The following is a 12,607-nucleotide window of genomic DNA, read 5'->3' as shown; positions in this document are numbered from 1 at the left end:
TGTTCAACCTGCCAAGAGGCTGCCAGGTAAACTGTAGTAAACAGCCCTTGTCAGCTGATCCAAGGGTAGATGCATTGCAATAGACACGCTGATGTTACATGACAACACCATTTTGGAAAAGTTATTTAGGAAAAAGAACTTCTCCTCTTACCCACAGGTGCCACAAGTATCTCTAACATAAGCCCAATCCAAATCACACTGAAGTCTGAGAGACCAAGCTGATTTATGTGGGGCCTGTCTTGTAACTACCCCAGCTCCACTTGTGCAGAGTGTGGCCAGCGAGAGTCCTGTGAAGTCTTCTGTACAAGTCAGAAGACTTATTGCAGATAGGTCTAGTCTCATCATAGATATTTCTTAATTACCTAGCTGTAGAGGGCAAAAAGTTACACAGCAGTGCCTCCCTCATACCTCTTGTTTGCAAAAGGGTCCCCACGCCACTTGAGATGAATTAGTAAGACAACAGCTCCTTACACGTGTCATGGTCAAACCTAGAAACGGCTTGCTCCAACACAAAGTTTTCTTCACAGAGATGTGCTCTCCAAGAAGCAGCTTTAAGAAAGGTCATGAATATGCACTTACAAAGTGTCCATAACAGCCTGTGTCAATGCCAACTCACAGAATTTAAGAAGGAATTTTAGATCAGCCTGCTCTGACCTCCCGAGTACTCAAGGCCATAGAATTCCGGTTATTCCCATACAGAGGACAGTCACTTCTGTAACACTTCCCACAGCTCTACCACACACAGCAGCCATCTGCCACTCTCAGCTCAAAACATACCCTATGGTGGGCTTTAAATGAAAGCAACATCCAGAGATCCATCAGAAAGAAAATTGCATTGTACCATTAAAGAACACCACCACCACCACAGAAGTTGTGCTTAGCAGAACACACACAACCTTGGGTTGTATCAAAGAGATGGGGCTGACCAACAGCCTAACCCAGCCAAAATGCATATTGCATTGAAACGTGCACATATGCACGTCCTCCAGTTATGAAGACAAGGAGAATTAGAGTGCCTTTGGATTCAACACAGAATTACCATATTGCCTAATGCTTGTAATTAGAGGGCAGAATGGATTGGGAAGCTTATAAGCATCTTGTTCAATGAGAAACAGGGGATTTGCATGCACAACTTGCATAAGTGTTACAGGAACTACCAGCAAAAATGTCTGAGGAGTCAGTGGGAAAGTAGATGTTGCAATTAAATACCATCATTTAATTATTAAAATAACTGAAGCAGCAAAATAACCGCTCAATAGCGATGAGCTTCCTGCGTACCAGTGAAATGCCCTGGAAGAAATCTGAACTTTCCAAGATGAGCTTTCAGGAAAAAAATCATTATTGTCAAAAGCACCCCAAGCATCTGCAGAAACCGGGAGAGGAGATACCCCAAAGGAGCACATGGTGGAACGGAAGAAGCCATGTGATGCAAAAGCTGAGACTTGTATCTAGGCTCTGGGATCTAGAAGATCCGGATCTCTGCTGCAGTGATGGGAGTAACTAACTTTCTTGCTGCAGTCCCTTACTGACTGCTCTCTCTGGAAATCTGTGCCTGCTGGGTTCTCTTTACTGGCAACCAGCACACAGATGTTAAGAGTTAAAATAAAAGTAAGCACCAATTTCCCAGACACAACAGCTACTCTTTACAGTTGTCAAGGTAAAATGTTTTCTCGGTAAAAACAGAGCTAAAGGTAACTTTTTCAAATTAACTCAGGCAAAGAAGGATCAAACCTTAGCCCAGGCAACACTCAAACAAACCAAACTGGGATAAAACTGAATTTTATTTGGAAAATACAATTCATCCTCCCTTTCTCAAACTAGCGACCAATTTCCTGAGTGGTCTCATTTCATAAACAAGGAAGTGAGCTGTATTAATAGCTTAGCTAATTGCACAGTATGTTTCACTTTTTTTTTTTTTTGGTGGGGTGGGTGGTGGGGCAGACAGAAGATGACAATGGACACATACAAGCAGTAGTAGGAACAGGAAGATTTTCTATAAACCCAAGTTTCTATAAAACATACGGTCAGAAGCTGTGTTCTTGTTCACATATGTAGCTTTGCGAACAGTAGTGCACAGCCCAGTGCTTTAACATAAAAGGTTCATTTCATGTGCACAAAAGCTAAAAACTTTAGCTTTCAAAGCCAACACATTGGTAAAACTGAAGTTTGACTATCTTTTAAAAGCGTTTCATTATTAAAATTTGCACTTGTATTCAAGGAGAAGAAGAAGGTATCAAAAAAACCCATTTTCACTTGGTATTCATAACAGCATTTCGCCACCACCGAAGATGCTCCTATTAAAGCACAGCAATACCCACCAGATGCAAAACAACACTACTTATCCGAGACAAAGCACACTAAACCTGGATTTTAAAAAACAAATGCCTGTCACTTCTCACCCACATTTTAAACAAACAAAACACACGAAAAGCAGAATATTTCTTCATTTTCCTTCAAGTACTAAATCCTTTCTGAAAATTAAAGTCCACAAATGTAATTCATTACCCTGTATAAATAGAGTGCAACATACTAGCATCAAGCCCCAAATAATCATTCTAGGGATACCAACACTAGCTGTAGGGCAAATGTAAATCTAGCTTTTAATCCTTCAATTTTTGTCATTTCCAGGCATCATGTATCTCAAATAAGGAGCCTGAAGTGTTATCCAGCTGACTAGCTTTGAATTTGAACAATGTGCACAAACTTTGTTTAACCATGACCCAGAGCCACACCAGAAATGAGATTAAAGTTGTCTCTTCCCATTTAGTAATCTTCTAGTTAACATGCAAAACAACAAGAAAGCTACTTTAATGAAAAAAAAAAACAAAACAAACCAAAAAACAGTCAGGCCAACAGAAAATAAGGGCTATGTCTGACTGCAGCTAAGCAACTTGTTCAACATGTTATCTTCCTACCATTTAGGTACTCAGGTGCAATGTGATTTTCATATAGGCCAGGATCCTGTACCTGTGCAGTGGGCTGCACTGAAAAATAGCTTGGGAGATTGAAGCCTGAGTCCCAGCAATACAGCTGGATAACAGGCAAAGCATGTTTCATTTGGTTTGATGGCAAAGGCACACTTCAGTCTCACCAAAAGGTTCTTCAAGGCACCAGTCACAGATACCTGTGCTATATTCTCCAAAAGACCCTGAAGTTGGTAGTTTTCATCACCTTCGCAACACTGCTGGATACACTACAGCCACCCTCAATACACTGAAGTAAGAAATGTGTTCTGTCCTAGATGTGGGGACACCCTTAGGGGTAAACTTAAAGGAAGTGAAATATAATCTTGGGATCTTATTTTAATCCAACCCTACAGAACTACAAGGCTTCAGTATAAATAGCTTTTTTCCAGTGACCAAGAAAAAGACAAACCATGTCCCTAGCAGTGTTAAAATATGTTTAATCTATAAGGCTATTGTAACTAAAAGACATAACTACTGACAACAGTCACTACAACCTACATAGGAAAGACTACAAGACTAGCTTTTATTGTCATGGATTCTCGGTTTTCAAATGATTATCAAGGGTGAACCTCTTGCAAGAGGAACAGTGATACTGTTTATTTTGCAGGAATTATAAAAAAAAAAAATATACAATCTGCTTACTTAGACCTTCAACAAACCCCAGCAACTTTAATGAGCTAAAACAGCCAGTGTGTTCTTCTGAATACAGAGGATATTCTCCATATTGTTCTACTTACTGTGAAGGTAGTCTGCCAGGTCACCACCATTACAGTACTGCAAACAGAAGAGAAAGCTCAGTTAATGCAGGGCAAATCAAAGATTAAAAACAGTAAACTTCACTAGGATGGCAGGTTTATCATAGTATTTAAACATAAATAATCACATATGTCAAAACACATATTCAGAAGTTGGCAGGGAAAAACCCCATTCCTGTAGGTTCCTCTTCTGTCCCATTTCCCCAAAATGTTATGTTGCATTATAATACACCAGTATTAACTAGCTTTTGTGCATGTGCACATCCGTGTACATACACATCAGAGAGCAAGATAAAACCAGAACAAAGCAGAAGGGTCACCACTGGAGACACCACCAGAAAGCTGGTTGAGGAAACCCTGGGAGTAGCTACAGCTGAAAACTGAAATTCCCCACATCATGTTCCACATCAATCAGGAAAGCCAGCAAGACCTCAGAGTGAAGACTGCAGAGGAAGGAAAACGTTCAAAAGCTTTGCAGGTAGGCTGTGTTGAGAAAATTCTCTTTTTGTGTATCTTTGATGCAGATACTACCCAGCAACACCCACCTGACCCTTGAGGTACGACATCTGACTGATTAAACCTGTGCCAGCATGACCTTCTGACAGCAGCAATATGAAAAATCCCCCTGGCTGCTATCTTCACCCACACTGCTCCAGTTCTCAAAGGCATGCAGCTGGAGATTAGGTTAGCAAAAGCATCACAGGTGAGACTGGGAGCAGAAAGCACTACTTGTGTAACAAGCTGGTCTGCTTTAAATTTTTTTTAAACTTGTTTAAAAAAAAAAAAAAAGGGAAAAAAGAGAGAAAAAGGGAGGGAAAATAAAAAAAAAAAAAGACACACTCACCTCCATAACCAAGTAAACAGAGTTTGCCAGTTCCTGGTAAAATAGAAAATGGAATAAATAAAAGATTTATGCATTGAAATATTTGACACATTTTACAACTGCCACATTTCCTTTTAAACAGGTAAACTGTGCTCTGTTATGTTATTCAAACTGAAGAGAGGGTAAAAACTTCATTATAGGTTAATTCCTGGAAGACTGCTTGCTTTGAAAGTGTCAGGTATTTAGGGATGTTATTACCTTCTGAGTGTGCATCTGTTTAACCAAGCAGATCTCCTATATTGTGGCTTGGGTCTTTATGTTCCTTTCAGGCTCTTGGGATTAACGGCGGCACGCAACGCAGATGCTGGCACACTACTATCTTAGAGCCTTAATCATTTCCACATTTAACTTGGCCCTTTATAGCAGCTATGCCCACATGAGCAGCTCTAGTCTGAACAGAGAGATGAGAGCAAAACAACTTTGGGACCTGCAATTCAACCCCACAGCTGAAAAGTGCCCCAAAAAATTCACCTTTGATTTGAGGGCAAAAAGGACAGATCTCAGGTCAAAAATGCAACACTGGCCAACCAATTTCTACACATGCATTAAAAGAGTGCCATTATCAGGTGGCTAAAGCTTTCTGGATTATCATGGGAATCAACACCAGTGAAGTCCAGGCCAAATGCTCATCTTCCTAAGTTTGCTATAGGTGCTGCACTGTGATGCTTTTTACAATCTTGAGAGTTTACCTCCAGCCTTAGCTGATCTGCTCCACTGGCTCCCAGGCCTTAGAAAGCACGTACAAGGTGGTATATCCACAGTACAAGCACAGGATACTGCGGAGAAGTGTCCCACAAACATACAGCACCACAGAGCCGCATTAGGAACTTTGGTGGCTGTGCAACACACGTGCTGACACCAGCAGCTGCCTGGCACTTGTTTAGCAGAGATGCCAAACCACTAGCAGAGAACAAACATGAGAACAGCCAGATGTTTCAACCCTGGGTAGACCCAGAACGGTGAATGACTCTAAATCCTCTTGTTGAAACAGAAGTCAGACAGAAGCAGACCTACCACATAAAAGCCTGCATGCTAGAAGTCACTCCTAAACTCAAGGCCCAGGCCTGGACAAGCGCAGGCAGCAATTACCTGGGTGAGTGGAGAAGCTCTGAAAGCAGCAGCAGAGCAGGAGACTCCACTCCATTTCCGTAGCTCCAGGGCAGCATACCTTCATTTACAGGCTGTTTAGACACCTGCCTGCCTGATTCCTCTTCTGAGCCCGACTACAATTTCAAAAACCCCAGCACCCACCCTACCAGCCTTTTAGTTTCCAAGCAGTCTCCACTGTCTGCTCTCAGCCCCTTTCATTTTGGTCTGCCCACAGGACTCTACCTCCTGTCAAGCCTGTACCAAATTGACTGCCTTTGTCAACGCCTTGAGTCCTCAGCACCTCCCATCGTTTCTCTTGCAGTCCTCTTTTAACCTCACAACGTGAAATCTGAGTTTCCAGATGCTTGCTGGAAGACTGGCTGGAGCAAGGCAGGGAGAGGGGAGGAAAGCTGAACTATCTGCCATTTGAGAGACTCAAGCTACAGCTGCATGCAGCATGGGCCACCTTCCCCTGGAGGGGCTCAAGGCACCGGGCAGTCCAGCAGCCTCAGCTCACATAGCTCCCCTGGTTCAAGCATTCACCAGACCCCAGGGCTGGCCATCCCCAGCTGTTACAGCTGTTCTGACTGCCAAGCCCAGCTGAGCTTTGTGAAAGTCCCCGGTTTGTCCAAAAAGCAATTTTCTGTGATACTTCAGGAAGGCGTTTGTTGCATTTCCTTGCGTGACAAGTATTGCTTTAAACAGGCTTTGTTTTCCAATCTCTGCATTTAAAAGCAGCACACGTTAAGTCATCCACTTTCACACACGCTTCAGATGAAGTGGGAAACCAGCCTGTGGTTAAAAGCAATAGCCCAGGTAAGCAGTGCAGAAAGAAAACTCCAGGCATCGTCACAAGCTTTGCACATGACAAAGTGCTGGGGGGAAATTTTCAGAAGCATTCAAAGCCCACCAGCTCCTGCTGTCCTTAGCAGGAACAGTGGAAAAATCAACGTTTATGAAAGACATCTCAGGCCTTTCACTTCTCCGGGAACTCCAGCCACAGACGTACCAGAAGATGCAAGGACACACCAGAAGTGCAGTGCAGTTTCTCAGGGCAGCAGGCCAGGGAGCTCACTACGGGGCAATTGCTGGGCATGGAGGAAGTGTCTGAAGTGCATTTTGCAGCCCAAACCATATTCATCACTGTCACAGCACCATTTTTCACAGACCCTTCTTGTCTAAACATGCTGTGATCATTGCAGCTCAGTAACTCTACACATTAATATGTATAGTGCCAGCAGGGTTTGGGGAACCTTAATACATTATTACCTATATAGAAAACAAAGAGGAAGTTTAGCTTACACAAACTAAGTCCGAAAGGTATTTGTAATAAGTTATTAGCCAACAGCTAATGTACACCCTACAGTTTGGTTGTTTTTCCACTGTATGTTATTTACAGTCTCTGCAAACAAACATCATCAAGCAAGTCATTGATTTTTGGCAGCCAGTGTGTACAGTGACTAGGGTTAAATAAGGACCTACACAGGCAAGAGAGATGCTCTGCTCAACTTCCCCAGCAACAAAGTGACCTTGGTGGTTGGTGGTTTTATCCCACCAACACAGGGTGAAGAGATAAGAGGGCAATGCCCAAAAGGCTTCTAGGAGAGAAGCAGGTGGCTCCCCCAACCATTCACTGGCAGCAGCACCCTCTGAACATTCAAGCCTTACTAGGAAGCACTCTCCACCCTGCTGCACGCACACCCACCGCAGCAGAGGAACATTTAGCAAGTGTATTTTCAGATCACAGACGCCTGTAGCAGGGATGACACAACCTCCACATTTGCAACTTCAGCATTTCAAGACCCACTTATCAGAAAGAGATTTGTAGGAATCTTGCCAACAAAACTAAACATTCATTTCAGGAAGGGCCCTGGAAACAAGCTCTTGTTTGGAAAAAGCCTTCAGCCAGTAGCTTACTGTGGTTACAATGAATACAACTGTCTAAAGAGACTTCTGGTTTCTCAAATGGGCTGATGGACTTCTGTCAAGCTGATTCAGCAGCAGAAACTATTTCTTTTCCATTTTTATCCTTCCACAGTATTTATGACTTGTTCATTAACAAAACAAGGAAAAAATACCGCAAGCCAAATTTTGCAGGCTACCAGTCTCTCTGAAAAGAAACAAAATGCCCAACCCACTCATTTCTATATCAGTAACAAGAATAATATTAGTTTGTTGTATTTCTGCAGAGGCTTATGTCCAAGAAGCGCTACAGATAATTTACTCTGGACCTCTTAATCACATATGCCAGTCCGTGCAGCCAAGGTTAATCCTGTTACTAAACAAGCTTAACGAAGGGAACAGCATACAAGCAACCCCCTAACTTTTCCTCTCATCACAAAGTGCAGCAGTACGCTGATCATGCTCCACAACAGCACCAAAAGGCCTCTGCCAAAGATATTAAGCTGATAATTAATCAGTCTGGATCATTGCCTCACTCATAGTTCTTGCAGCAGAGGCCCCAGCGATGACGTTACAATTTAATTGAGTGTAAAAATAGGCAACAGCCTCTACTGTCTACAAATAACGCACATCTGCTGACAGAGGACAAAGAAATGAAGAAACTTCAGTTAGCAGCACAGCATAAATCACCCCAGGACAGTGCTGTGTTACAGTTCCTCACTGGGATACCAGGAGGGATGGCGTTACAGACATCAAGACCCAGCAGTCCTGTCTCCCTTTAAATTTTCTCTCCACCCATATTGGAAAGGTGGCATGATCCTCTTCTTGGAAAGTGTGTGTTAAGGTGTGTCCAAAGGGAAATGTCTGGGAGTACCCACAGTTAGTCATCTTCCTACCACAGCTTAAAAAGTCTGCAAGAGGAAACTTCCATAGAGAAATCCTCCTCTGCACTCTACCCCAGCATCTAGCCTGCCACCAAGTTTAGAAAGATGTTTAGGAAGGGAAAAAAAAATTGAAGTTTAATTACACAACACTCCAAAACTCTCTCAGCAGTGCAGTGTTCTCACCAATCTGTGTGGGACCACTGTTGTAATAGTCACTGGGGTAAAACCAGCAAAGAATGGCTTCCACCTCACACAAATCCTCCTTTCTAGGAAGACTGGGGGATGCAGGAGGAACACTTCGAAGATGAATGTAGCTCCACCGTTATGCCCAGGTACCGAGCACCACGTGGCTGACAAGGCTCCTACTGCCTACAGGAGAGGAGCCGTATGGACTCAAGTCCTCAAAACTGGTCTTGTTACTCTCCTGAAGAGCAGTGTACCACTGCCTGTGTGTTGGCCTCCCTCCAATGGCAAAGGTCCCCGTTTTGTACCTCTCAGAAGATATCTACCACGTGTTGCTGAACACTGCCTCTCAAACAGCACCCGGAGCAGCTGCCAAGCAAAGATAATTGCTGCACACAGATCTCTGTAAACAGGGCTAGGACCCATCAAGCACCAACACAACAGAAGCATACAATAAAGCTGAGGGTCTGACAGTGGAAGATAAACTCAACATCAAGTGAAAGCTAAGCTTCTCCACTCTGTTTTGGGTGTTTTGGTTTTTTGTTTGGCTGTTTTTTAATGCCACTTCCCCCCCACTCACTGCAACAGAACCACAGCACACCACGTCCTCCTGTTTTGCCAGTAGGATCTCATGGAACCAGCACCCTTTTAGCATATGGTCTCTAGTCATCGCTCTTCTGACAGTGGCACTGGAGTCACAAACGCAGGCTGTAATGAACACAATTTTGCTTTAGAGAAACCAATTCCAAGGCCAATGGCACCTGGAAAGCCTCTGGCTAAGGCAGGGGCTCCCAAGCCCACTGGGCTCAGGAAACAGAACCTACTGCTCTCAAGAGAGGGAAGAAACTTTCCAAACAGCAAAATCTCTTGGTATAATTTCACTCTGGCTCACAGCTTGGCTTGAGCAGACTAACCTCTAAAGAGGGAAAGGAAAACCGTCATGCTATGCAAGGATTATCTCTTGATGCAACTATTTGAACAGAAGCAAGATAAAAGAGAATAGTAACATCAATCTGAATTGTGGGAGCACCTACCAATGCTCAACCTTTGGCAAAATAGATCTAAAGCAAATAACTAGAAGATATTCACATGCTTTTTGACCTCACACAGAAAGAAAAATGTGTCTCCAAGACTATTGTGTTTCTCTGTTCTCTGGCCCTGGTCGTTCTCTTCACTCCTTCTGAACCTTACTAACAAGGATCTCAGGAACATTTCAAGCAGGCTTCCAATTCAGGAGACAACAATTAACTCGGATGAAGGAAAAAAAGCAGGAAAGGAAAGGAAAGTACTCATTCACTGCAGTATAATCTCCTCTCTGCGCAGACATACAATACCACAAAATGTTTCTCAAACCCAGATAAAGCTTCACAGTCAGACAAAAGCACATTTTAGGACAGACTTTTGGGATTCAAGTCATGCAGCCAGCGAGGCCCTGCACCAAGAGAGTTAGCACTTTATAAGGAACCAGCAGCCACTTTCTTCTTGTGTATGGGCTACACTGGAAGCGATAAATCTTGGGCTACGGTAGCAGTCACACATAAGCACGGTCCAGGAGATGATATGCAAGCAACAAATACCATCATCCAACAGTCTACTCAATATCTTTGCCTATTTTGGCACATCCAGGTCCAGCAATGAAACCTACTGCTACTGACTGGAAAGCATTATTACTATGGTCCACAGATGTTTGGCTTCCCAAAAGAATGAGGGCTTCTAATTTCTTCATGTAGATCCCAGGGAATAAGCGTAAGAAGCAAGACCCAGAGAGGCCCACAGACTTCTGCATTGGCTCTTGACTACATTCTGCTTCCTACAGACCTGTCGGCTTGCTCCAGGATGCTGAGCACCAGTGCAGGCACAGGGCAAGCAGAAGGGAGGCCCAGTAGCACAGAAGTGGCTTATGGCCAGCCTTGCAGCAGGCAGACTTCTGTAGGACCAGAAGAACAATGATGCCAAGGGCCAGTGCTACCCCATTCCAGGCACTACGGTATTCTCTGCTTATAAAACAGATGAGTTGTTTCAAGACAGGTTGTACTTCAGGGCAGATTAAAAACAGCAGGAAACCTATCCTCTGGTTCTACACAGGCTTCAGGAAGGGAGGGAAAGTATTTCCCATCCCCCTGGCAACAGTCCTAAAGTCTGACTGCATGACATTAAAAAACAAACAAGACAACGTCACGTCCGTGGAGCTACTGTTTGCCAGGCAGCTAATACCACCACAGACAAATGGCAAGACAGCTAGTAGGACGGCTCAATCTTCAAGTGACCTGAAGAAACTTCACCATCTCTTCCACTGGACACGAGCCTGCTGCAGCTTCCTTCAAACCAGCCCCAGCTCTCTCCTCCTCTCCACCTCCAGGCAGTGGCCGGCCGCAGTGCCTGCCACAGCCCCACTGACTGGGCAGTCTGCTGGTGGCTTCACACAAGTTCACTGCAGGCCTCCGCCAAAGCGCTGAGACTCAACGCACTTGCTGGATGAGCGATGGCTACAGCGCTTGCAGAGAGCTCAAACAGGAAAACATGACTCTCCTCCGGAGGCAGACTGGGGCTCTGCAGAGCAACACACTACAGCAAGTCAAAGCTGAGCGCTGCATCTGGGCCTAACCACAGAAACCGAAAGACGGGATTAATGTCATAATAAGAGTGCAGAGACAAAGTGGCAGGTTCCACAAGTCACAGAGCTTCAAGGCGAGACCAAACCCATCTATCGGAGCAAACTGAAGACTCACGCTGCTGGGACGCTGAAAAGCAATCGCTTCTGACAGCAGTCATGTTCGTCTGGGGGTAATGCTGCACCACTTACACCAGTTTGTGCCCCCAGCCGGCCAGCTCTCAGGGAAGTCTTACTGCCCGAGAACAAGCAGCGCAGGTCACATCTGTATGCAGCAGCTGCAGCAGCCCAGCAGGGATAAGAGATTGCAGAGCTAAAAAGCAGCAGAATCCTGAAAAGTCTGGACTTTGGCATGGATTGGAAAGAAGTAGTTACCCCTTTGCCAACAGGCAGAATAAGGCTTAGAAGCTTCTTTAAACAAAAGCAAGCTCTTTTTTGCAAATGGCAATGTATTATGTTAATACTGTCAAGTGAGGAAGCTTCAGAATTCTAAAAACAATGATAAAAATATCAAAGATCTGATCTGCTTTTCTGTATTTATTCCTCATCTCCTTTCTATATCACAGTCTTATTATAAAATGAACATTTAAGGTTGAATTCCCCATTACCTTAAGCTCAGTCACATGTACTGGAGTGAAATCCTTGCATACCATAAAGTTGTATTTTATGAGCCTGCCCAAAGAGCAGGAGTAGCGGGGGGAGTGCTGTGGGTCAAGGCAGACAATAAGGCAGGCTACAAGAGTGAACGTTTCAGTTTTCATCACACACTCACTGAGACATATTCATTTACTGAGATATGTGCAAATACAAGCAAAGCAACTCAGTCTGAAAGTTTGATTTTAGAACCAATTAATGTAGTTCTACTAATAAAGTTGGGAACGGCTTGGTTTTTTAACAGTATATCCCAAACACAATCTGATATCCTGCAGGAGATTTTTTTTTTTTTTTTAAGCAACTCTGGAAATTAGAGGCCCAACCTCCACATGGTTTTCTATGGCAGCTGCATGACTGACTAGCCTTTGCAAGTCTTCTTTTTTACATCCATTTATTTCATACTTCATTTACCAGATTTAAGAAAACAAACACAGAGCACAAAGGTGCATGGGTTTTCTTTCAAATAAAAACGGTCTTAAATTAAGAGGGAAAAAAATCCAATTACTGGAAGCCAGAGTAACATGGGCTTGAATCTGCAGTATTTAAAAACCAAAGAGAACCGAGTATGTTTTGACCTATTTAACATGCTGGCTACAATTGCCAACTAAATGAAAAAAATATCAAACACAAATGAAGAAGCCTCCAGAGAGAAAGTAGCCCAACTGCCCAGCTGTGTGCAC

The 12,607-nt window shown here is 43.7% G+C and overlaps 1 protein-coding gene across 9 annotated transcripts in view; it reads right to left on the bottom strand.

Moving 5' to 3' along the window:
• The window catches only part of ULK1 (unc-51 like autophagy activating kinase 1), an 84,062-nt gene that overhangs the window by 62,406 nt on the left and 9,049 nt on the right, over positions 1-12,607 (bottom strand). For 8 of the 9 annotated variants that reach the window (XM_052798103.1, XM_052798108.1, XM_052798104.1 and 5 more), the window contains 2 exons: positions 4,566-4,598; positions 3,704-3,740 (listed from right to left, as the gene is read on the bottom strand). In XM_052798103.1, the coding sequence (XP_052654063.1) occupies positions 3,704-3,740; positions 4,566-4,598 (70 nt within the window). Of the gene's footprint in view, positions 1-3,703; positions 3,741-4,565; positions 4,599-4,802; positions 11,006-12,607 lie in introns of those variants that run through there. The other variant, XM_052798111.1, reaches the window with a different exon arrangement.

Source organism: Harpia harpyja, chromosome 9, assembly GCF_026419915.1.
Source record: "Harpia harpyja isolate bHarHar1 chromosome 9, bHarHar1 primary haplotype, whole genome shotgun sequence".
Lineage (NCBI taxonomy): Eukaryota > Metazoa > Chordata > Aves > Accipitriformes > Accipitridae > Harpia > Harpia harpyja.
The sequence above is the reverse complement of the archived record's forward strand: the minus strand, read 5'-3'. Positions and strand labels throughout refer to the sequence as shown.